Source organism: Xiphophorus maculatus, chromosome 7 (assembly GCF_002775205.1).
Source record: "Xiphophorus maculatus strain JP 163 A chromosome 7, X_maculatus-5.0-male, whole genome shotgun sequence".
Lineage (NCBI taxonomy): Eukaryota > Metazoa > Chordata > Actinopteri > Cyprinodontiformes > Poeciliidae > Xiphophorus > Xiphophorus maculatus.
In genome coordinates this window covers 14,392,641-14,418,989 of record NC_036449.1, presented here as the reverse complement: position 1 = coordinate 14,418,989, position 26,349 = coordinate 14,392,641, and the positions used below count along the sequence as shown (strand labels likewise).

The window sequence follows — 26,349 nt, the reverse complement described above, 5'->3', positions numbered from 1 at the left end:
TATATATATATATATATATATATATATATATATATATATATATATATATATAGATAGATAGATAGATAGATAGATAGATAGATAGATAGATAGATAGATATAGATATATATATATAGCATTTAATTGCATATATCAAACATTGACTTCATCATTTCATGACTTGAAACTGAGCCTCTGTGTTTTTAAGAAGCTTCTGCTCTTTCTGACACACTGCCTTCAGCACGTCATCACAACAACCTTTCTCCATTAAATCATGTTAGCTTGTGCTAAATGACAAATCATGTTCATACCGAACAATAATACAAAACACACAAGCCATAGCCGTCATCTGGAGATTTGTGATGAACATTAGGGATAGAACCCTCCTTCAGTCGAAGTATTTTGGCAAATTCTACTGTGAAATGTTGGTAGTTTTCAATTTACTCCTTCCTAAACTTGATTTGTGCAAACTACAACTTTCTTTGGCAATATCACAAGCAAAAATAAAATGAAGCCATGCAGCTGTGTTTTCTGGTAAAATGCATGCACACATGCTCTCATAACAAAACATTTTCCTTTTCCAACAGCTGTTATGCAGCGGCAAAGGCAGCAGAAAATACTTAGTGTAGTCTTGTGAAGTGGAGTGGAGATACACTGGGGTTTCCAGGTGAGGGGCTGCGCTTGGGGTTGCTAAGTAACAAAATTGTGACCCAACAATTTAGAGGTTTTTGAAACATGTTGTTTTGCAGACACCAGCAGAATATTTACTTATTCCCAAAAAATGTCTGGGTGGTTTTTATTGCTCTTGGACTGTTTCTAGAAGCAGTAGATATCCAAATAGAAGTACAGAAATATGCAAAAAGTGAATTTTGCATAATAGTGGACCTTTTAAGCATCGGTGGATATATCTGTGGCACTTTTTCCCCCCCAATTTTTTAAATTGAAACTAAAAGAAAAAGACTAGGGGTGAAACATTTACAGTTTTCTGGCCAATCGCTGATTCCTGATCTTTAAAAAGCCTGACCCACCAACTCAGATTTTGGCCGATATCAATTTTTTTGTCTGAAATATTACTAAATACAACAAGAAAGTAGCTGAATTGATAATAGTGGGGTGACTATTGTTAACAGCAAATAAGCAGACATAGACCTGGTGGGCCATTTTATAAGTCAAACCTCTCTCACGGGAGAGAAGAAGAGGATAGTTTTTGAAATTAGACCTTTGTTGAAGTGGATAAGATCAGAACGTAAAATCAGCTTTGCATTTAAGTATCGGCCAATCACTGATCTCCCAAAATTAAGAAAATTGGCACCGATAAATTGCCGCATCCCTATAAAAGACAATTAAATTAAACGCTATTTGCTGAGGCAAACAGTGAGTAGAACAATGGACAATTGGCTGTTTCCAATCTACAGCCAATTTGCTGGTGCATCTCTTGGCTAAGCTTTGACTTTAGTCCTGCCTGTAGCGGCCACGCTCAGTCAGCACACACCTACAGGTGGATCTGCTTCCTCTCAGGTCTTATTACAGTGACGGGCCCAGCAGGCAGCTCGGAGCTCCACTTGGGTGATTGAGACGACAGACCTCCTAATTCAACTCAGACATCCTTCGGGGGGGTCATTTAATACTCACCGAGCAAACCAAGACACACAATGCGTTCCATTTTAATGGAAATGAAACGTCTCGGTTGTATGTCAAAACAGAGCTCCGTTTCCCGTGTTTCCTGATATTTTACTGTCTCTGCTCAGCATCTAGTAATCTATCTGAGCTGCTACTAGTTTTGGTCTCAGAACAAAAGACAATTTGCTCCTTTTAACACATTTAGCAGCTGGATTCTGTTTTTTTATATATCAGTTTTAATTCAATCATTCTGTGAACACTGGAGAATTTAGATGTTGTTACAGATGTTGTGAGCAGCCACACGTCTGATTTGGGATAAAAATGAGAAGCTTTGTTTTAATTGCCACATATCTGAATTAGTGCGAAATGGAAACAAGCATGAAGCTGCAGAGTTGGGAAACTCATGGGTAGTCTATTGCTTGTCAGATTTATAGCAACAAGAGATTTATTGATGTAATAGCATTTCCAAACACAGATTTATTGACATTTTACTCCACTTTTGGGGAACTTGTCACCCCCAGTACAATAGACAGAGCCGGGGAACACCCAACCATAAATATTAGCTCTCGGACACTTTTAAATATTAAGAGCGAGCTGGGAGCCCCACGCAATAATGTATTCTGAAAGCATCGGCCTTGTAGTGGATTATTTATGTGGGGACGTGTGAAGCCAAAAACAAGGTGTGTCCATGAGCTCTTGTTATTACATTTAAAGCAATAAAAATCTCACACATTTTAAACTCACTCATTCATTTCCAATATTGTAAAACTCTAAGCATCTTGCTTGATGGATTTGTGTTTCTTGAAGAGAAAAAGCACAAAAAGAGCAGCTGGGAAAGTAGTTTTTCCATGTCCTGTTGTTTTCAGCTTTTGATACGATTGAGATCAAACCACCGCCCCGCGCTCCTCTCATGTGTGGAGTTTTTCATTAGTGAAGACAGCAGATGAATAGAGGTCTATGTAACTTGGCTTAACCTCTCTCTGTGTGTGTGCTCCAGGAGCATGACGGTCCTGTCTGTAAATCTCAGCGCTGCTACAGCCCGACCTACCTCAGCTGACAAACTGCCCTCATTCCAATGTGGAGACAAACTTTACACCAGTTGTTTGAGATCTCTGAAGCACCTTTTAATGTTAACATTGAGCTCTCTTTAACTCACTTTCAGGAGGTCCTGCCCCAGGAAATGATTAACATCAACTGAAAAATTAGAGGAAGGACCAACCCCATCTTTTATATTTACTTTATTAAAATCCCATACTTTTTATAGATTGAAACAGTACAATAAATATTTGTTTGTTATTATGTCTTCATCATTAATATGAGCATTAATTTGTTACGCTCATCTTAATGAGGGCCACTGTTTTTATGTTTAAAAGCTGTTAGCTGTATGCATGATCAGAATAGTCTGTTTACCACAGTCCTTGCTGCAAAACCATTTTCTAAAAGAGGTTGAATCTAAGCACATTATCTCCTTTATCTCCCTCCTGAATCAGTATGGAGGAGTAGGAAGCCTGGAGTAAAGATGTAACTTACCTGTTGCCGTAGTTACCTAGAAACATATTTGTTGCCAAACAGTTTGGTACATTACTGCCACCTTGTGATAGTGATGTTAATGTTGTGTCTCTACCAGGTATGGATGGGCAATTTAGGCCTGGTATTTTATCACAATGTTTTGTGAGATTTATTGCAGTCATGATTAAATGAGAGATGCACTGACCAAAATGATGTGACTGATTTTGGATGCCTAGTTTTTGTAAATCTTTATCCCCCGGTAGAGATTGTGACCAATTCTGACTTCTTTTTACGCACTATTATATAAAATATATAAGAACAGTATTACAAATATTGCTTTGGCCCTTTCTAAGTAGTTATTTATTTATATTAGGAGCAGAGGTATCAAAGGGTGTTGAACAGATGAAAAATGATTTAGGAGTTCACACTTTAAACTAAAATATAGATTTCTACCTTATTGCTTTGAGTTTTTCTAAACAGCCGTCACCATTTTCCAACCCAACATGTGTCATAATATGTTGATAGCTCCCAGGATGAAACAAGCAACTTTGCTGTACTTGGTTCAGTCTTCCTGTTATCTTCATGTTTTTGCTCTTTTCTTGCTCTGTCTCTCTGGCTAACTTAACCACAGATCTGTCTTAGAAAATGTTGTTTCTTTTCAAATAGCTTCTTACCTCTCATTTGATTCAGTTGGCAAACAAGTATACTTAAATCAAGAAAAACCTTGCAGGCTACAAGGTGGCGCAGTTAAAGTCCACAGGTTGCAATTCCGGTCGGGGATCTTTTTGCATGTGGCTTGCATGTTATCACTATTTATGTGCAAGGTCTTTTCCAGTATGCAAGCTTCCTCACACAGTCCAGAAACATGCAAGTTAAGCTAATTGATCTCTCTTAGTTGCCCCATGGAGTGAGCGTGTTGGGGGCATTGTTTGTCCAGTGTCTCTGTGTTGCTTTGTGAAAAAGTGGTGACTTATCCAGTGTACTCCACCTGTTTCTCACGCTTAAAATGCAATCTATGAAGATAAATTACAGTAACTACAAATATACTTCAATGACAGCTAACCACCAGTTTATTCATACATTTATCTTTTGTGGTTTGTAAATTTCTTAGTGTTTGGCCTTTTATTTTTGTTCTAGTAGAGTATAATGGAGCTTAACGTATCAAAGGACCAATGTAGCTTTTAAAAGACACATTGGCTTGCCTTTGAAGTCATGACTCCTCAAAACTTGGCCAGAACTCAACAAGGCCTTATAGACCAGGAGGTGCTTTCCACTATTTTAAAGGCGAGACATGATATAAGCAAGACTAAATGCAAGAAAGGGATGCATTTAATCCTAGTGAAAATCCCAGAAGAAAAGAAGATTTACATTTTCCAAAGGAGTACTGATATCCTGAAAGATAAAAGGAGTTTTGTCCTCTGAGCTCTCTCTGTATTCTAGACAATGCAACATGCCTCTGGCCACCTGCTCCGACTCGTCTGCTGACAACACCCATAATGAATCTCTAATAAATGTCCTCTTTACATACTTCTCGTGTCACTCTACTGCCACCAATACAGCTCAGATCACCTTTGCACGTTCTTAGACCCCCACCCCGCCCAACCTCGTCCCTCCGAGTCACACCGGAGAATATCTGGAACGAATTCACTCGCTGAAGTCCTTGACAGTCCTCAGCTCTGCATAATGTTCGGAGAGTGGAGGAATGTCGTGGTGAGTCAGAGGGATGAAGTCCTGACCTATAATTATTCCCTCGTTGGTCCCTGAAATGGTGGGGTCAGGTCTGGACAGCTGGGGCAACATCCTGCTGAGGCTCTCTGTAACGGGCATGCTGTCACACAGCAAAATTAGCTCCTTTGTGGATCTGGCCCTGTCTTCACTGATGGATGGGCAAAGAGAGGCATCAGAAACAGGACAGATGATTTAGGATGCGGTCTACAGTTGTGACAATCTGTATAAATTATCCGGATGTATCACTTGTCAGTGTAAATGTCTATGTGTTATTTATATTTTGTCACAAGTGGAATTTGGCTCCCTGAAACTCATCATTAAAAATTTAAATAAAAATATTTCACTGTGAACTTCACTAGGCATTAACTCTTGTGATGCTGAACAAAGTGATACGTGGATGAGTAATAAACAATGATTTAATCCAACAGAGCACAGGTGTTCTATGTCACCCAAAAGGACCGAAAACTTATGGATGCACAGCAAACCCTTAAGCCAAACGAGCTCTTATTTCAGCTCCGTTTGGTAACAAAAACAACTATCCCAAGTCTCATTAGTGCTCAGACTCTTAAAATTTTTCATTCTTATCTGCTGCCTTTTGCGAGGGAGATTCTCTATAGACATGGCCGTCCAATCAGGGATTCCTTTGAAGCCATTTGACCGCTATCCTTGACTTTAAAAGCACAACAGTTACTGGCACTGGATGTCAAATTAAAACCCCTGTAATGATAACTTCTCTGCCAGGATCTCATGGGAAATTTCTTCTGGATTACATTGTAAGAAAAGGCTTTGAACTTGACATTGAACCTAAACAGACTCTTTGCTTGCGGATCCCTGAAGTTTGAATGTCTTTTCACAGCTTCATTTTATGGGGAGAACAGGGAACATCCAGATCCCAGACCCAGTTCCAGGTCATTGACTAGAAAAACTTTTCTATGGGAACTCCAAACTTTCTGTTAGGAATTTATGCACTTGATCATTCATCATTCATTCAGAGGTATTAAAATTGGGAGCAGAAAGGCAATAAACAGCACTATAATTGTAATGGGTGGATCATATGTTCCAGTAATATATGAAATATATAGTTTTTACTTAGTTTTTTGGTGTTTTAGCCTACTCCTAAATGTCTTTTATAATGTTGTCGCTGACACTTGTCACTAAAAAAAGAAATATTTAATGTGGATCCATCTTTATCTTTTTTTAGCCTTGAAAATATGTTGAAAACTAGACTATTTAACCTGTGTCAATAAAATAAAACATCAACATCAATTCCAAAATATTAATTGGGTACAAGTTATACTTGATTGATAATTGATTTTAAAATTAGTTTGTGATTGAAACTTTATAAAAATTATTATTTTGAATTTAGGGCTGTCCCATTTGCGTACTTAGAGCAGAACACATATCCACGCACATCAGACTCAAGTTTCAGACATAGACCAGAGTCAAATGTAAAAGCAGACTTTCAGACCTGAATTGGACTTGTGCTCGAGTCTCATTAACAATCTTGCATGTAATCAGAAGTGAAAGCAAGTGATATGTAAGTTAAAGACCATCCTTACAGGTGATGTATACATTTTCTTTTGAAACGGTGTGCTTGATTATAAACAAGTGATGTTCACGGCTATTAATTGTTCATAACCTGCTCATGTTCAGGGTCATGACATATTTGGACCCTGGATCAAACTATTATAACTTAGAGCAACCTCCAAGCTTGTAGATATAATTTATTGAAGTCTTGAAGCCACATTTCCTTTCATAGTGTATGACTGAGACATAGAAAATTACTTATTAATTATGAATTTTCCTCCTGGGGTGGTATGAATTAATGCACGGTCGGTACCAAATGACCTGCAGACAGCACATTTATGTTCTTGAATTGAGTAGACTTAGGGCAGAATAACCAGTACACACCTATTGGACTAACAGGCCATTGAGTAATTTATTTGATAAAGAATAACAAAGCTCTTAACCATAACGATTACAGGAAATTACCTTTTGGACAGGCAATTTGACCTTTTCTGGTGTTTCACTTGATAATCTTACATCTTTCTACACACGAGCTTTAACAATAGACATAGCTAACTATGTGGACCAAATGTTTGGTTTGTCAGAGGGCAAATAATTGTACCATCACAACAGTTAGGACGTGTGCAGTCTACCAGGGCTGCATACATCATTGCCCTCAACACACAGGAACATGTGTTGACAGATAAAAAAAAATCCTCACAAAAGCAGAGGTCAGTGCGCTCTCCTGAAACTGACCAGAGGTGTGCTGCAGCCCACTTCTCTTCTTTGGGTGGAGATGGTCTGACTCAGACTTACACATTAATCAATCACCAAGAGGGCTGTGCTTCAGGCTAAGCAGTGTGTGGATGTATATCGTGACAGGAGAGAAGAGGGTCAGAGTTACGTATGTGCATTTTGATGGATTGATTGTTGCAAATGTATTTTCAACAGTATCTCCTGATGAATAACGATGTTTTCCCTTCTCCTTTGCAGAATAATGGCTCTTTGGTATGGTGCCAGAATCACAAGCAGTGCTCCAAGGTAATGTGGTTTCATTTCTTTCATGAATGAGATGCATGCCACGTACATGGCTCATTATCAGAAAATAATATGACTTAAAGCGTACGAGTTGCAACGGGACCAGCCTTTTCATGCCGCAACGGCAAACATGAACTGTTGATATAGACTATCGTGAGAGAAGAAGAGTATTTAATGAAATTGCTTCGGCTTTTGTTGTTGCCTATTTGCTCCTAATTGGAATACAATGAAATAGGATTCTGAGGAGAATGGAAAAAGTACAAAAGCAAGGTGTGATTGCTTGTTGTTGTTATTTGGAGTTCCAGGCTGATAAATTATTATGGCATGTGTCCCATAGGGCTTGTTTGTGTTTTGTGCCCCGTTTGAAAAATGGTTGATACAAAGCTGGCGTTGACGGCTCTTCTGAATAGATGGTGCTGACATACTCCATCAAACTCTCTCGGAGCTGTTGACAAGGCCCTCGGAAATGCGCTGTAAAAGCCGTAGGCTGGGAGCAAGGATGGATGCACCAGCAGAGTTGATCCATGTAGTCATCTCAGCAGGGCTCTCTATAGCTTTAAAGACGCCTTCATCTCCTCTATCTAACTGGAAAATAAGAATTTGCTTCTGTAATATAGCATCTGTGCTGTTTAAGTGTTTATGCCCTGTAAATATTTAACATTTTGCCATCTTACATTAGGTTTTTGTATGACAGACAAACGCATAGTACTGAATAATTCTGAACTGAACAAAAAGCAATACATGGCCTTCAATTTTCTTTTTTATAAAATGTGTGGCATGCAGGTGTATCTGGCCCACTGTTCCCAAAATGTTTATTCATTTATAGCTACAAATGTTTTAGGGCATATTTCAATCAGATTTCTACATCAAGGAACTGATTTTCTGTACTTTGCAAAACAGTACTATCTCAGTCAGATTGGATATTATCTATAGAGGTGTATGTTAGTCCTTATGGCAGGAAAGTATAAAAAATGCTTTCTTTTGTGTTTTCTTGAGAGGAATTATGTAGTTTAATGTAACCTGAAATTGTTGTGGATTTTGAGCTACAAAGGATCAAATTTTATTATATTTGAATGAAAAACCTGTGAAATAGTCCTTTAATCCAATGCTGATACTCTCCTACATCAGGTTTAGCGTCATTAGGTGTGGTTGGCTAACTACAAAAATCTGAGAAATTTGGATTTTTTTCTGTTAATTTATTACTATTTTTCTTTACCCAGTAACCTTAAGTTCTACCAGAAAAATTATCTAAAAGTGATGGTGAAACCTGGCTTAGTGATGAAAGTTGTCCTCTATTCCAAACACGGTGTCTGTATTAGTCAAATAAACAGGAACATCTCCCTTTCTTACTTAACCTAAGAGTCTTGGACATACACACAAGGTTTTAAGCTAAAATGATCCTCCTTCTTACAATGAGATCTCATTATAACACTACTATTATCTCATGTGCTAATCTCATGTGTTTTTAAGGGATTTCAGAGTAATGAGGGGTTAATGCAAATTCCTGCCACACTTTTCAGTTGTTATTTGTATAAAAAATATCATACATTTTCCTTCTACTTCATAGTTATGCATAACTTTGTGTTGGTCAGATAAAAATCAGATAAAATACAGTAATGCCTTTGATTGCAACAAACCAAACCGAGAGAAAGTTTCAAGGACATGAATACGTTTGCAAGGCAATGTATCTGTTTCTGCTCTCATCGACTCTTAGATGTATCAAACTAACCTATAAGGACAAATGTTTTTGTAACAGTTGTGACAAATCGCATGTGGGCCCTCAGTGTGTTCATCAACTCCTCCGTCCACAGACATAAGTTATTGAGGAATGCACACTGAGAATTAGTGCAAACTGATTGTTATTAATTGGATAGATGTTGAAAAATACAGTGTGGCTGCAGTTTTACATGGTTGCCTAACATTCCTTCATGTGTGCTGCTAATATTAATCACAATCAGTGTCCGATATCAACTGCCTTGCTAAATTCACCCTCTGTGCTCAATTTGTAGATTCCCTTTTTTGAATTTCAAATGGTTCCTACACAGTTTGAATCTGGCTCAGGTACAGCAGAGCTATTGTGCTTTGTGTTTTCTGCTGCATTTTCAAATGCAAACGTTTCTTCTTTTACATTTCTTCTAGCATCCCCATAATGTTTAAAGTTGAGTTACAGTGCCTCAACCTTGGAAATATTATAGTGTATTTTCTTTAACTTCTATGTGATTGACTAACACTATGTTACAAATGGTTTTCAAGTTTTTCAAATCTCAAGCAAAAAGATACCTTGCAAATCCAGCCCTCTTTTATCCAGTAGCCTTAAATAAAATCCGGTGCAATCCATAGCCTTAAGAAGTCAACATATGAGTACATAATTACGTGTGTGTAATTTGATAACAGCTATTCTGCAAATGCCTAAGAGGTTTATGAGTTAATATTACTGAACAAATAGCATCATCAAGATCAAGTGATGATAACACCAGAAAAGTTAGGGATAAGGTTGTGGAGGAGTTTGTAGCAGGGTTTGATCTGGTTTATGTTCTCCATCTCTGTCCTCACACATGACACCTTGGGAAAGTTGTGCACTGTTTCTAGGGGTGTGTTCTTTAGTTTCAACCATTTCTGCACATCGCAATTTGTTACAGTCTGCCTTCAGCACAAGTGGTGCCTGCTAGACTGGAGGGGCAACAAAAAATCTAAAACCATACTTGTTTTAACAGTTATATGCACAATTGAATGTAGCCAAAAGTGCAACCTCAGAGGAAAACCTCTTAGAGGTTTGAAAAGGATTCAACCATACATTATATGAAGAATCTGTGGCAAAACTTCAAAACTGGTGTTCACAGATGCTCTCCATCCAGTTTGATTAAGATTTTTTACTTATTCTTCTTTTTCACAACGAAGGTTAAGCAAAGAATACAGTCTCTAGGTGTACAAAGACACATTCTCTAGATAACTAGTGGCTGTAAGTCCAGCAGAAGGCATTTTCACAAAGTACATGTAATACTTTGGAAGAAGTATATATCACTGAAATGCTGTACGTTAAGATTTTCGAGGAAAACATGTAAGTAAAGACTTTCTGACTGTTGGTAACACAAAAAAGGTCTAATTTATCATATTTTGAAACTTCTGTGACAGGCAGTCTCCCTCCTGTCCACTTTGATTGCCAACATGAGCTCCTAGTCATCCCTCAAGCTATTCCTCAGTGTTATGTTTTAAGAAAGTCATTTCCTGGCTTCAAGTCTAAGAACAGCACACTGTTTTTATAATCAATCAGCTAACATTACTGAAACTGTGCGAATGTCTTAAATCCTCCCTGTTGTAACAAGCGTGCTAGTTAGCACTTCTTCATCCCACGTCTAAGCTCTAAATACATCAGGCTGGATTTTGATGTGAGCCCCTAAAATAATGACATGCTTGTGCTGCCGCTCTACAGCTGCGACACTCTGCTCCGCTGTGCTGCGCTGCCAGTCCAGTTTGGAGAGCTCTCCAGATTAAATTAGTTTAATCACATCCAACGTTATGGTTCAGTTATTTGGGACATGGGCCAGGACACGGTGCTTAAGTCTAATTTGGAGAAAGAAGCCAAAGTTTGGGGAACAAACATCAACCACACTTCAGCTCCAAATCAATGACTAGAGTGCACACTTGCAGGGCTTATGTGTAGTGTGTCAAAACAGAGTCATTGTTGCCACTCTAATAGTTCTACCAAATGGACCCATGCTGTACTACAGTGGTACCCCCTGTGAATAGCTCTTGTGCTGTTGATTAGCCCCTTGACTTCATGAACAGCTCACAGTTAAACAGAGAAACAAAGACTGTATCTCAGGGTGAACATGTTAGGGCAGAAGGTTCGTCCACTCTGGGATTTAAAAAGCCCCGAGAGAAAACGCGACAGAGTGGCAAAACAAAGGTGTTGTGACCCTCTACATCTTATCTGCATTTTAGAAAATCAAAACCTTCGTTTCCATTTATGATTAGAGAGTCATTTTGGCCATCTCCTATGCAGCGTCTGGAGTCGGCTCTCACTTTCAGGCTTCACCATTGTCATTATAATTAACCTGCTTACCCTTCTCTCTGAAACAGAATGAGGTGGCATTTAAGGAGTCATTACCATGCCGTACCAGCACACAGCAGGCATTTTCATGAGCTATTATCATTAATGCGTCCCACTGACTAAGCTCAAAACTTAAGAAGTTTGGATGAACTTCTTAAAAGTTCTAAAAATCCCCATGTTCTGTTTTCCTGCTGGGGCAAAGATTATATAAATTGATCTCATGCACGCACCTACAACCAAGAAGCTTTCTACTTTCAAAGCATTTTGTTTCAGCGAGAGGTTTACCAACACTCACTGTGGTCACAGATGTGTTAGTTCCGAGCTTTTGATTAAGCATAGTGTTTTGTGTTTCACAGTAGAAATATGTTAGAGAACATGGTTTCAATTGTTTTTAAAACAATAACTGTTGGAAAAGTTGTAATTTATTGTGGATTATCCCTCAGTCACGCAGTCCCAGGATTATGCATTTATCTAAACATACATCTCTATTAAAATTTATTTTAATATTACCACACCTGGTTGAAATTCTGACTGGATTTTTGAGCCCTTTTCTAGTTCATTTAAATTAGACCTTCTTTGACAAGGAGTGTGAATTTAAAGGTCAGTATGTAACTTTTTCAAATTTATTTATATATATTTTTTTACATATTTGTTAAAACTGTTACTACGTCCTGACATTATAAAATGAGACAGAAAATGTGTGAAAAAATGAAGCTCCTCTGCTTTCTCCCTGTGGTTCTATTGTCATCTGCAGAAAAGCACAGCTTGGTCAAAAACAACTAGTTAGAGCTAGGAGGAATGTCTTAGCACTGTCAATCAAGCTCGTGTATCCACTGCTCACACCTTCTTCCACACAGTTCAAGCTCAAGATTGCCGATTTCCGTCAGGACATAATGACAGTGTAAAAAACATATTTTTTATAAAAGTCACCTAGTACAGCGTTGAGCTGGAGGAAATACTGACCCATCCACTTACTTTGAGACTGTATGATATTGCTCGTCTGTTAACAGTGAGCTATATATTTGAATAACATCTGCATAAGTTGTAAACGATTTTGTAGGTAGGTCAAACACTTCTAAGCGAACTCAGGTCCTTGCTTTCAAAACGATCAATGTTAGATAATTTTACACAATTCAACTCAAATATTGATCTATGTTGGTGTTGTTGTTCTGTTTCATTCAAGGTTGAAAAATCAGACAGAAATTGGCTGTCTCATATGAAAGAAAATTTGACAATAGTCATTGAAGTTTTAAGATGTGTAATCATTCCGCCCAAATAAAAACTCTGAAATATGCTAAATATGCAGCATTAAAACAAAGTCCATCTAATAATTTTAATGGTTTGCTTGGTACCAGGCTATAATCCAGTCTCCACATCAAATGCTACGACTTACTTAAGGCAGTAAACCGCAGGTGTGCAACAATGTGGCATGCTTCAGTGCTAAAATGCCTCTCAGAAAAGGTTATATGGAAAAGACATTGTGTAGATGGAAGATGGCCAAGAGGGAAGTGACCATCAGTGAGGGTGTCCAAGGGGGGGAGTTGTACTTTTCCTGCAGTGAATACTATGAAAATGTTTTAAAATCTCAAATGAAATTAAAAGATAAAAAAAAAAAGTTTTTAATTTATGTCTGCCCCATTTCCTGAATTTCTGTTGAAAGTATTTTACAAAGAAAAGGCTTGTCCGAGTTATTGTCCGAATCCCAATTTGATGGCAAATAAGACGTTTTTTCTAGATGTCTCTCCTTTAAGCGTTCTTTCCAAACCGTTGAACCGTAAGCTGCAGATTCCATCGCAAGAATAACAAGTGTTTACTCTTTTGATTACATGTGCCCTTCGTTTTCACATCTTGGAGGCTTTTTAGAGGTGTTTCTGAATAACAATAATTGGAATGCTACTATGTCACATTCAAAAGTTTCTTTCAAAGCCCACTGTCAAACTCCCCCCACCAAAACCTCTTCCTTTACCAGCCCCCCACATTTTCTCACGCCGAAATAAAATGATCAACTTTCTCCTCTTTTGTTTGGTTTTTCAGGGTCTTCTGAGGCTTATTTGTGAGTTTAGGAAAAGCAAACACTTTCCCTTGCAGGTTCTGCAGTGAGTCACTGAAACTCCTTTGTGTTCGTCTCTGTCCCTCTGGGTTTGAAAGTTTATTTTGAGGTGCGCTGAAAAGATGTGATGAAGTGGGCGGCGGTTGGTAGTTTTACAGCTGGGGCATGACTAGGATTGTTAGGTGCTTGGATGGACTTCAAAGCAACCTTTTGGTCAGGTTGAGGCCAGACATTCATAGAAACTCACTGCGTTAGTCACATTACTAGCACCAACGCCTCGGAGCAAGCTAGGCTTGAATATCAATCTGTCATGTCGGCTGCGGCTGGATCGCCTTGCCCGCGTGGGGGTGTATGTGTGTGTATAAACGGTTCTAGCCAATTTTTTGTGTGTATTATTTGACTTTCAGTTGGTGATCACATAAAGAGGCCACTCTGTAGTTTCTCTGAACCCACTCCACTTTTTTTCTCTATCTAGTAGGAGGCAGGGTGTCAGAAAGAGTGTGGTGTGTGTGTGGGTGGCAGAGGAGTGTGAAGCAGGGCTGGTCAGTCCCAGCAGGAAAGGCCTGATCTGGACATGGTTGTTAAGTTTCATTGGCTAACGGGGGGGTCGCTTCATTGGCTGCTATCTGCGCAGCTCATTATTCACATGGTGGGTGGCAGCAGGGAACGAAAACCCCCCTCAGGAGAAAAAAAATACCAAAGACGTGGCCACAGGAGAGGACTCAAGCAAAGTAGGCACTGGGCAGTATCCAGATTTTAAGACATGACAAAATAAGCAAAATTATATAAAAAATACACCCTTAAATGTTTCAAACTTTAATCATGGTTTTAGTACTGATCAAAGAACAGAATTTCCCCCCACAATTAGTCTTAACATCATGTGTGTTTTTGTGTCTAAAAATATTTCTAAAAGCCAAATCTTTGCTTCTTGTAAGCAAGAGAAAAAGTTAATAATTCTTTCAGTGTGCCACAACAGAAGAAAAAAAAAACTTAGGTCACTTTAACATCACACCTGTGACTCTCCACGTTTAAAGCAAATAGACTTGTAGAACTGCAGCTGAAACTCTTTCTTTGGTGAAATCTTAAATCATACATGACATACACAGAAAGAAATGCATTCTACACCTCATTGCCTTTTTCTTATCTTGAGGAACATGTATGGTTTTGAAATAGCGGCCATTTATTTTTCGAGTTAATCCAACTTTCACAGATAGCCTGATTTTCCATGTTCTCCCTGTCAGACGGGATTTCATTTTCTTGAAGGATTAATGCAATCAAAGCTGCTGCGAAATCCTCTTTTGGGAATAATGACCAGTCATACCGACACAATCTGCTGTCGGCCAAGTGTTTACTCTCAATCTGTCGATGTATTGGCTGAAATGCATGTCACATTGAGTTTGGTTCCTTGTTTTTCATGACCTCACGTATTTGAGAGGTGATAAAGCAAAAAAAAAAAAAAAAAAACAAACAACTTGGCAGCTTTGTTTGTAGCCATTAATATTTGCTGCCAAGAGTCACATTGGCGAAAGGAAGATTAGGATGTAAGAATCTTATAGCTGATGTACTTGGAAGATTGGGGTGGGGGCTTATCACCGTTCCAGCTCTGCTCAAAGCCGCTGCATCCCACTGATAAATCACAGCGATTGTGTGTGACAGTTTCAGGACGATGGGAAGCAAGAATTTATGCCAAAGACTGACTGATCAACAACTTCCTTAACCTTCACCTTGGGATGATTGCTTGAGCAGACTGATTTTAGACTTTCTTGACTGAACACGTATGAGGAATAAAGAAATCTGCATTTTTGTGTCAGAGCTTCTGTTTGCTTCTTCCAGCTAAGCAAACGGAAAAGTTTCCCCGCTCAACGTGCTCAGGTTTGCCCTTTTTGTTCTGCACTCAGAAACACAAATAAAAGAGAATCTATTCACTTCTTAAGGAGTACAGACTGTATTATGTTTCTGTTTTGAAGCTTGCACAACATTCCTCAATCTCGAAGTAACACGGCTCACAGACAGAAACCGAATTTGAAGCTGGAGAGTGGCAAGCAGGATTAGTGTTTTTGAAACTTTGGAAAAAAGAAAATTAGAGGAGATGGTGTTGGAGTTTGATGGAGCATGGGATTAGGACGGCTTTCTTCGTGTTGTTGGCCTACTTTGGGATAGAAACTCAAAGTCTGGTCTCATTTGATTTAAGTTAGGAGGGAGGCGGATTTAGACAGCTTGAATGGTCACTGCAAGGACAAACATTTGTCTTGTTTATCATCTTTGCGATGACCAGAGACTTACACCGGCTTTACAGAATATGTTTTCCACTCCTTTGTGTGGAAATGATTAAATCATTGTTGTTGATGTAAATAAACCTTATCAGTAGTTTTGAATTCAAACCACAGTGTCAAGGATGTAATTTCTTCAGCTGTGATGTTATAGCATTAATCTGTATTAAGCACATGGAATAGGACTCTATAACTGTGATGTTGAAAACAAGAATACATCACAGAATTACACAATTTGAATTCTACCTGTAAAACATTGCTAGTTGTAGCTATAGAGACCCTAAATGCCTGGAAATACCTGAAATCCATCCATCCATTTTCTGTACACCCTTGTCCCTTAGAGAGGTCGGAAGGGATGCTGGAGCCAATTTCCAGCTAATGTTCTGGGCGAGAGGCGGGGTACACCCTGGACGCCAGTCTGTCGCAGGGCAACACAGAGACATGCAGGACAAACAACCATGCACACACACACTCACACCTAGGGAGAATTTAGAAAGACCAATTAACCTGACAGTCATGTTTTTGGACTGTGAGAGGAAGCCGGAGTACCTGGAGAGAACCCACGCATGCACAGGGAGAACATGCAAACTCTGTGCAGAAAGACCTCGGGCCGGTAAAAGAAAACCCAGGACCTTCTTGCTGCAAGGCAACAGTGCTACCAACTGTGCTGTGCAGCACTGCCTGAAATCCATGAATACTTGATGCTTAACATGTATAACTACTTATTTTAATAGTTCAAACACCAGATATATACATGAATATACAAAACTGTCTTGTAATTTGTAGAACATCAATACACTAAAGTTAACCATGTAATTTTGATGAAACATGTTAATTGTATCTCCATGTCCATGTACCGGACTGCACTCAACAGTCATAATAAACAAGTGAGCTTCTTTTTACTATAAGAATACTTTTAGATGTGCGTGAGAACTTACTATTGAATAGTTTTTCAATATAACAGAAGCAACAATGTTGTAGCTTTCCAACTTAATTTTAAAACAGAATTAGGTGTACACTTTTTATGGTGCTTTCTCACGAAGACAGTCCTGGAGTTTTACTTTGCTTGGGCAAGGAAAATTTTACACCTACATTTGGTTTATTTCATTTTCATCACCGAGTTTTCTGGCATGTTGCTGCTTATACATGAGTTGAATGCAGCAGGAACAAAAAACAGTGGAGACTGAGAGAATATGATGCGTTGTTAACCCGTTGTTTACTGGGTTTCCATTAAAAGTGATTGAAAGTTTTGATGGGTTTTCACAATGCCAAAGCAACTATCTAAGGAAACAAACTCGGGTCTATTTAAGCAAACAGTTAAATGTGTCCTTCCTGTAAGCTAGGTGAAAATTTAGTACCACCTTTGAGCCAGCTGACTGGTATTGCCCAATAACAGGAGGGGTAGAGCCAGCACTGCCTTTCTCAGTCAAACTTCAATCGATTCCACACGGTTTGTAGTCTCTTATTAAAAAGATTTAAGGGGTCATCAGTGTTGTAGTGATAGAGTGAGCCTCTCAATGCTGTTGTCAGAGGTTCCACTTCTGAACTCAGGATTTTGGCTACATGTCAGGATTTTATGCTCCATGCAGGTGGAGAAAACTCCAGTACTTTCTTTGTTTTCTATTTGTAAAGGCTTTAAACCATAGGAACAGCTTAAGGTTTTTAAAATCCAGCATAACCTGATACCATCAACTAGCACATGCCTGGTCAGTACTGTATGATAGTTGGGGAACAAATATGGCTAGTCTTGTTCCCGTTTTTCACACAGCTGTGGAGAGGGTTTGGTTTTCCCATGCCATGTCACAGCAAAGGTCTGCTGGCGTCCTTATCACCGATCTGACCTCATGTGATGGATACGTCCTGTTGAGTCTAATTGTGATGAAATGTAAACTGAGCTGAGAAGTAGGTGATAACTGAGGTTCTAGTTACAGCCACTGTAATTTTGACTCCTTGTCACCGCAGAACGTAAGACGAGATAGCAGAGGACCTGTAAGTAAAGTGAGCCACCGTGCTGTGTGTTTGGGAAGTTTTAGTCATTAAGAATTAAATGAACCGCTATTGCGTTTTGTAGAAGACTAAGCACAATTCTGGCTTAGCTGTGTGGGCCTTTTTTTACTCATAAATAAGGCAAGCACCTCTGATTGTGGGGTGAATGTATAATTCATGCACTGCCCCTCCTGCTCCTCCTCTCTGTCTTCTCACTTTCTGCCAAGCTATTTCTTTTCAGCTCTTTGTTGTCTGTACCCTCAACTGCATTTAAATTAATAATTAAATTGATGCTCAAAGAATGTCAGCGATACCACCTGCTGGTTTCCTTTCGGCCTCTTCGGCTGATTCCGCAAAGAGGAAGAAAACACAGGGCTGAATCTTTAAATTGCATTCAGTACCACTATAAAAGGAGAAATGAGTGTATTTAGCTGTTTTTTGAAAGATAACAGGCATGTGAAACTGAAAAAAATCAAAGTGGATCCACATACATTGATAATAAAAATGAGACGCACTCCCTTTTAATTGTAGGATTTTACATATCTGGGGATAAACAAAATCTTTATTGTGTTTTTAACTTCATTCTGTGTGCAAAAACACACAAGCAGTTCCATACAAACACAAGTGAAAACAGAAGCTGAGTTTCTCTCACACTTGCTGCTATGACTGGATATAAGAAGGAAAGTAGCAGTCAGGTGCGATTCAATAAAGGACTTCATTAACAGATCATCTGGAAGTGTGACCTCATCTAGTAAAGCAGGGACATTTGCTGGCCAGGTCACTGTTAATACATTGCTAAGGAGAAAAGGCGTCTATAATGACTTTTGGGTATAAAATTGTTCCGGTTAATCAATCTTGCAACGGCTTTAAGATCATGTCCAAACAGCTTCGAGTCAATCATTTAACAGTAACGGAGATTATTAACTAGAAGAAAAACACTTAAATCTTTCCACGAGGGGACGTCCATAAAAATCAGAATGTGCATTATCCAGAGAAATTGCAAAAAACGAGTAGGCTCAACTCAAACTTACCATCCAGTAACATATTAATGTTCATGACTGTAGTGTCAGAAATGCATTGAGCACGTAGGCTTGTTTGGAAGTGTTGCCTATGTCCTCCTAAAGAATATGGCAGCACAACTCAAGTTTGCAAAGATGCATCTGAAAGAACCACAATATGTGAAGCAACATGCTTTGAATGGACACAAGCAAAGTACAGATTTGTTACCAGAACACAATTTGAAGAAAACAAAATGCAGATTATCAACAGAAACAACGTCTTCCGAACATGGTGGTGGATGGTTGATGATATGGGTTTGTTTTGCAGCAACTGGACCTGAGAACCTAGCAGTTATTAAATCGACCATGATCATGAACTTCTCTGTAAAATATTCTAGAGTCTGTCTGACAAGTATAACATTCCTGAATTTGATCCAACCACTCCACTTACGCTTTAAAGCTATGTAACAGCTACTGGGTACCTTTATTTTGCCATGACTGTATAGAGATGGGGAAGCTTTGTGTGGTTTGTGTGCAGCTTTGGATCAACTGAGCCCATCAGAAAGCTACCGTTTATTACATGCTCTTGTTGTTGACTTTTCAGTATTGTTTCATGACATCCTCCCCTGCCCCTGTTGGTTTCCTGTTAATTTGTTTGTCCGCCTTATTCCTTGTACCCATGTCGACTTGCATGAATTATGGGTGTAGTTTCCGGTCAGCTAAATAAGAAAATAATTTCTCCATGGTAAGTGCTGCCATAAACAGGGAGTCTTTCTCAAAATGATTACAAAGCAAAAGGTTTTAGAGCAAAACGATCTGCACCTTCTAACCGCAGAATGACAGTGATCCGATTTGATGTTTTTCCTTGAAATAACAGAACAGAAAGCTTTCATGAATATTAAGGATCTGCAGCGTATTTAATATTCATTTCACTTATTTATTTTTGGATGAGATTCAGCTTCGAGACGCACACTAAATCACATTCCCACTCATGTCATCCCCCGCTCCCAAATAAAATCTTGAATTTAGACAAGCACATTCCTGCTGATGGAAAAATTCATTTTGAACTCGTCGAGTGTGGAATTACAAACTCAGATCTGAAGAGTGCATGCTGTTAATATTTTTGATCAAGCTGATCCAACCCACTGTCTGCTCAGCATATACCTTTACTGATTTACCATCGGGTAGTAATTAAACACAGAATATCTCAGGCTTGACATGCTCTCGGGTCACTTTAGGTTAAAGAAACAGTGTCTAGACTGTAGAAAATATCTTCTTACTATTTTTGCAATTCCTTGGAATTTAACTGCACATCAGAGACATATCAGAAAGTTTTTACAAACACATGATTTTGTACTCAATCAGATCACGGCTCAAGAGTTTGATAAAATATGCTTCACACTCATATTCAGTGAGAACATGGGAGCAGAAAACCAGAAAACCAAACATTGGACAGATGCACCAGAGAAACTTGGAAGTTGTGAGAGTGACATTACTTATTTGGCCTTTGTTGACTTATTTCATTTTTTGGCACATATTGGGAGGCTGATGCACTGCAGTTAGATCCGTGTTCAGCCTTGCAAACATGATGAGGTCTGAAAAATTGACTAGATTGGACTAATCACTGGATCGACAAGCGTATCCTTGACAAAGTATAAACAGGCTGGATGCATGTCCAAATATCTGTGTTTGTTCACAGATATTTGGAGAAAAAAAGATGGGACTGTAGTATCAGTGCCAAGAAGGAAGTAAGGCTTCACAACATCAGCAAAATATTAGAGAGCTTGTCCCTGGAAATTGCAGTGATGATATCTGTGACGATTAACCCACATTTTCTTGACACTTTATTTTTTACAATTATAGAATCTATCCATTGCTCTGTATGACAGTTGGCATCTCATCCATGAAAGACTTGCATCATCTGTGAGATATTAAGGGCAGTTAGAGTCCAAGCAGCTGGGCAAGTTTATTACGAATATTCTGAGCCTAAATACCTGACACTTAAGTATAGTTTCCTACCAAATATTCCATTCAAGCAGTCTTGAGCAACGGCCATATTACAGCCATTAGCTATATTCTGGTGGGGCTGTTGCTTTTTATAGCAGTCATTGGCAAGAAGTGGGGTTCACCCTGGAAAGGTACCCTGTCTATCAACACAGAGAAACACAGGACAGCAACCACTCATACATACAAATATATAAGGACAACTTACAGAGACCAATTAACAGAACAGCCATGTCTATGGACTGTGGAAGGAAGCTGGAGTACCCAGAGAGAACCTATGCATGCACAGGATGCATGCATGCAAAAGATCCCAGTCAGGGATTTGGGTCAGGGAACCCAGTACAAATTGCCATATTGCAAATTTAATTTAATTCAAAGAAACATCAACACAGTCTACTTGATGTTACTGAAAAAATGGATAAAAATTTCATACAGCAGCTAAACCAAGATGACATATTGACTCTTTTTATAGTGATTCTGTATGTAGCTTATATTAATTCATTTCATTTTGATACATGAACTGAAGTCAAAATTTTTCAACTGCGCACCCAATAAATTTAGTATTAGTATTCAAGAATATGCAGAATATTATATCTTATTTCCATTCTTTTGAGTGAAACAAACTTAAGAGTCTGATATTAGCTGTTTAATTAGTCAGGCTATACGAGACATTAATGAGGTTGTACACCATGACATACATAGTTTTTGTGACTAGAAATATATCTGTGCACCTGAATTTATCTTTTATGTTAGCAGGGGAGAGTGTCGAAGCCTTACTGGACTCAGTTGATTCGCAGTGTGCATGGATCAGGTGAAAGAGGGCCATGCTCTGGGCTCTCTGCTGCTTCTTCTACCATTCTCATTAAACAGACTTTGAACCTTTGCCGAGGTGTAATAATATATAATCTTTTTTTTTTTTACCTACCTTTATATCCCTTGGCACTGTGTCTATGCTGAGATGCAAAGGTGTAGTTATCAAGTGGGCAAAAGTTTCACATATTTACTTACTTTCATTAACTACTGGGAACTTTTTATATAAGCATCACTCCTGAGATGGCTATAACTGGATGTACAGGGGTTGCTATATTTTATGCTCAGAGGGCTCAGATAATAAGATTTTCTCTCTACTTGATTAACAATAGGGCTCTTTTTGGCTGCCAGAGGTAAACAGAGACCATAGAAGCTGCTGAGATCACAATCTAATGGATCCATAAGACGATTGCATAATATATTGAGTTTTAGTCATCATTGCAGTACGGCATGTGTGATATTGCAATTGTGAAAGACTGCTTAGATAAAATTTGAGGTGCCATGCATTCAAAGTCTTCATGAGATGGATAAACTTTTCCTCCCCCTTATCCACACAAATAATACAGATCATAGTGAAAAAGATCCTGAAAATCATAAGTGCTGTGACATCAAGATGATTAAAAAGAAAGACAGAGTAAGAATAATGAGGGTAACTTGCAATCGACACTTCAGATATTTTCAACAGTGCCACAATTTATAATTTTCCTAGTATAGTGCAGCTCTAAAATGGTAACAAAGACTGGAAGCATCGATAAATTTCCAAATAATGCAAAGACAGAATATCTGGAGTCATATTTGTATATTTAAATAGTTGGAACCATGCAAGCTTTTCTTGTTTTGCTGGTTTGGACTATTTAGAGATGCAACAATTAGTCAGCTAAAGGTAAAAATCTGTCACCTTCATTTAATGTCAAATTCAAAATCGGTACTTCTACTAAAGGACATGCAGCACATTTTTCCTGTTTTAGAGATCATTGTTCCTAAAAAAAAAAAAAAACCATTAACATACGTAGCCGACAGTGTGGTTAAGTCCCCATACAGATTGACTGATTAAACCAGGAAAGGGCTTCCTAATTCTTAAATATGACAAAGCCTGTTATCTAGGTAGCAGCAGGCTGGTTGGTAAACATTATTTACCCTGAGAGTCTCACTGATTCTGGGCTGCTGTGCTCCCTCATTCTAAATAAAAATCAGTCTTCATGCTCTCAAGGGCCTTCCAGTATGAGGCTATATATAGCCTCATACTATATGATATATATACTATATATATATATATATATATATATATATATATATATATATATATATATATAGTATATATATCATATAGTATGATATATATATATATATATATATATATATATATATATATATATATATATATATATATATATATATATATATATATATATATACATATATATATATATATATATATAGGTCAAATCTTACAGATGTGCTTCAAAAGCCTATCCAGGAAAATACACTTATTTTTATTTGGTTAAGTTTATTATTACAGGATGTAAGGATAAGGGAATATGCTGGAATATCAACAAACTTAATGCAAATAGCATTTTTTCCCCCAAAAGAAGTTAAATTTAATTTATTATCCATTTACATGTCAATCCAATTTAGATACTATGTTAGTATTTAAAGCAAAAACATCATCTTCCTAAAAGATCATATGGATAATACTGATTCTTTTTTGATACAATACTTTGCCCTAATGGTGCCCTTGGGCGACGGGTGACATTGTAGATGAGAACTCGCTTTTAACAGGAAGAGACACCAGCCTCAGGAAGAGGCGGCCATCTGCCTCGACCGGCTGGGGGATGAGAGGACAGGAAAGGGACACAAACACAGAAAGATAGGACATTGAATGACTGCAAAGGAAGGCAGTTAATTGTTGCAATAATATAAACATGCATGAAGAGAAATGAAATTAGATTGCAGTTAGGAAACATAATCAACAGTTCACAGGATGTTGTGTCAACTGATTGTTCTGTATCCGGTTCCACTTCAAACTTCAGAAGTCACAAGAGGAGCAAGTTGCTCTCAATATGCTCTTTTCGAATAATATGGAACTTCTGCTGTATTGCAGCGGTGAGAAATAAATAATTTTACATTTTCTTTCTGCACCGTAGACAAAAAATCATCCAGAGACATTTCAGTAGATGTCTAGATGTTGATCTGCAAGTTTCTTCAGAAACAAAAAAACAAGTTTGAAATCATTGAATGCATAAACCCAGCACACACTTATACTCATGTTATTTGTTGCTGTAATGATATTACAAAATGGAAGCATATATGTATAAATTAAAAGTATGAGCCACAGCATAGAACCCTGGAGAGATCCATGACAAACTCTTTTCAGAAAACCTCACAATCTCACATCACAATAATTGTAAGAAGAATCAGACTATTTTTAATTTTTATTTGCTTTGTGGTTTCCAACCAGTTATTTGAAGTGTGATTTTGATTTAAAAAAATAAAAAAAAGACACAACATACTGTTGTCCGGATTTAATTGTGTACATACATCTTATGGCATGATTGGCCTATTTAAAATTATGCTCAATGTTGCCTCTTCTGTTATGGAATTAGGAGGTATAACAAAGCACTTAATAAATATTACCTGCATACAAATACAACCTGCAGCTGTGTAAATCATTAGAATTGCCTGGAATAATTGTTAACAGCAAAACTAACAAACAAATGTATGTTATGGTCCAAGTGAAAGGAAAGTATTGATTAAGGTTTCATTTTTCAGATTCTCTTGTGAAGTATTGTCAGCAACCCTTCTAATCAGGATAAAGTCAACATGTCTTGAATTGGTGCATAAAATAACAACATTATTGAAGGAGACTGGGTACAGTGTGGAGACATTTGTCATCTCAAATCCCTGATGTAAAAGGGAAATTGGGTGAGAAGTGAAGATGTTGCGATGGTGTCTGTTTCAGCAGAGGAGAGCGAGAGTGCAGGAATCTACTCATCATTGGGTCGATGGATATGAGCAGAGAGCTGCAGCAATAATTGAGTCTGGTGGCTGAGAAGTGTGAAAAGCACCAGGGTAGCAAAAAAAGAGCCATAACTTGATTTGACTCGAGGTGAGATTTACAACCTGTGTGATAAACAACGGCGATTCCCCCTGTATCTGAGACTCTCGGAGGATGCAGGAAGCTACAGGGAACAGCAAAGGCACCTTGTAAATAATCTTTGGCACTAGCGTACGCTGACCATCAGTGCTGGGATCAATATTTTCAAGTCTAAGCTGTGAGGAAACTGAATCTGTATTTTAGCAGGTTTTGTTTGCTGAATTTAATCTAAAATATCAGAGAACAACTTTATCATGCACAGATGTGTATGTAAACATTCTCATGAAAAAAATGGAAAAATGTCATCTGTATTGGCATGAATTATAGTCTGTATATTGTTATGAAAACATTGTGTATTGTTGCACCTCCGGGTAACCTTAGCTGGTAGCTGTTCATGGTTCATATACTAAACCAAAGCTCTTGCATGACATTTTATATGTGGACTCTTTCCATGCTTTCTGTTATTTCAGTCACTCACTGGGGGCGCACAGTGTTTTTATGATGGGTGGAGATGCTGTGATGGAGAAAGGCAGTTCTATGCATGCACCGCAGCCAGAAGCCCCCCTGCCTTAGTGCTACACACTCCACCCACCATCGCACTCCCACCACCTCGCCTCCCCGCCTCGTCTCCAGCATGAAAAAAAAAAGTGAAGATGTGCTATGGCGTTGGCTGCCATTCAGCCTGACTCTCTCACCGACCCCACAGAATGCCTTTCAGGCTTCCCCCCTAGAGTAACAACTGCTGCATTTTATTACAGCGTGAAATGGGGAGTGAAAGACTGCTATGGATGCTCCTACTTAACCATGCAGAATGTGTCACTGTCAGGACGATAAGAGGACAAAGAGGAAATCAGAAGCCCAAGCAAATGCTTTTGCCGAGCCTCAAAGCTCCAATAAGGGGAAGCAACCCGCTGGTCTCATATTTGTTTTAGAGGAGGGCATTTATGCCGCTTTGGGTGAAATTAGTCCAGAAATATGTTAACATCACATAGCATAATTACACGGGTTCCTCGTGTGACTCAAACAGATGGTAGCTGTATTGGCAGTTGGAGAAATGTGCTTGAGGGAAACCCAATGTCGGCTCCCCTGACGAGCACATGTGCTGCGTCCAGTTCAGTTATGTTCTCTGCTTGAGTTACTTTGTGTATTTTCTCAAATTAATTACCAAAAGTCAATTACTAAGCTATTGGCATAACAATATGTTACAAAATGTTTGTTGGGTCCCTTGATGGACCTTTATGGAAAGAAAACATTCTTTTATTTGTTTTTTTTGTACATTTTAATTTGTAGATATTAACCGTTAACAGCAGAATCAATGTTGCACATTTTAAACCCCAAACATAAACACTTTTCAAAAGTAGTTATGCTCTGTAAACTAACAACTATCATATGTTGTTAGTTTTTTTTCCCCCCAATATGACATTTTATGTAAGATGTGCAAAATTATGAAGTGGGAAAAAGATATGTGGTTTTCAAATTTTTCTTTACTCTGAAAGTGAGATTTAGATGTGTTTACATCATGCTTTAGTTTGATATCCCTAAATAAAATTCACAGGTACCCGTCAGGTGACATTTTGGAAAACCATACAAAATGTTACATGTGGCAAAATTTATGAAACATTGAAACATGAGGATGGCAGCATCATGTGAGACTTACTTCTCCTCAACAGGGACAAGAGAACTTGTAGTCTGGTAAAAAGCGTGT

The 26,349-nt window shown here is 38.3% G+C and overlaps 1 protein-coding gene across 1 annotated transcript in view; it reads left to right on the top strand.

Annotated features, from left to right (window-relative positions):
* Positions 1 to 26,349, top strand: part of anos1 (anosmin 1) — a 58,741-nt gene that overhangs the window by 2,838 nt on the left and 29,554 nt on the right. Inside the window, exon 2 of the mRNA XM_005799319.2 lies at positions 7,337 to 7,384. Within this exon, the coding sequence (XP_005799376.1) occupies positions 7,337 to 7,384 (48 nt within the window). The remainder of the gene's footprint in view (positions 1 to 7,336; positions 7,385 to 26,349) is intronic.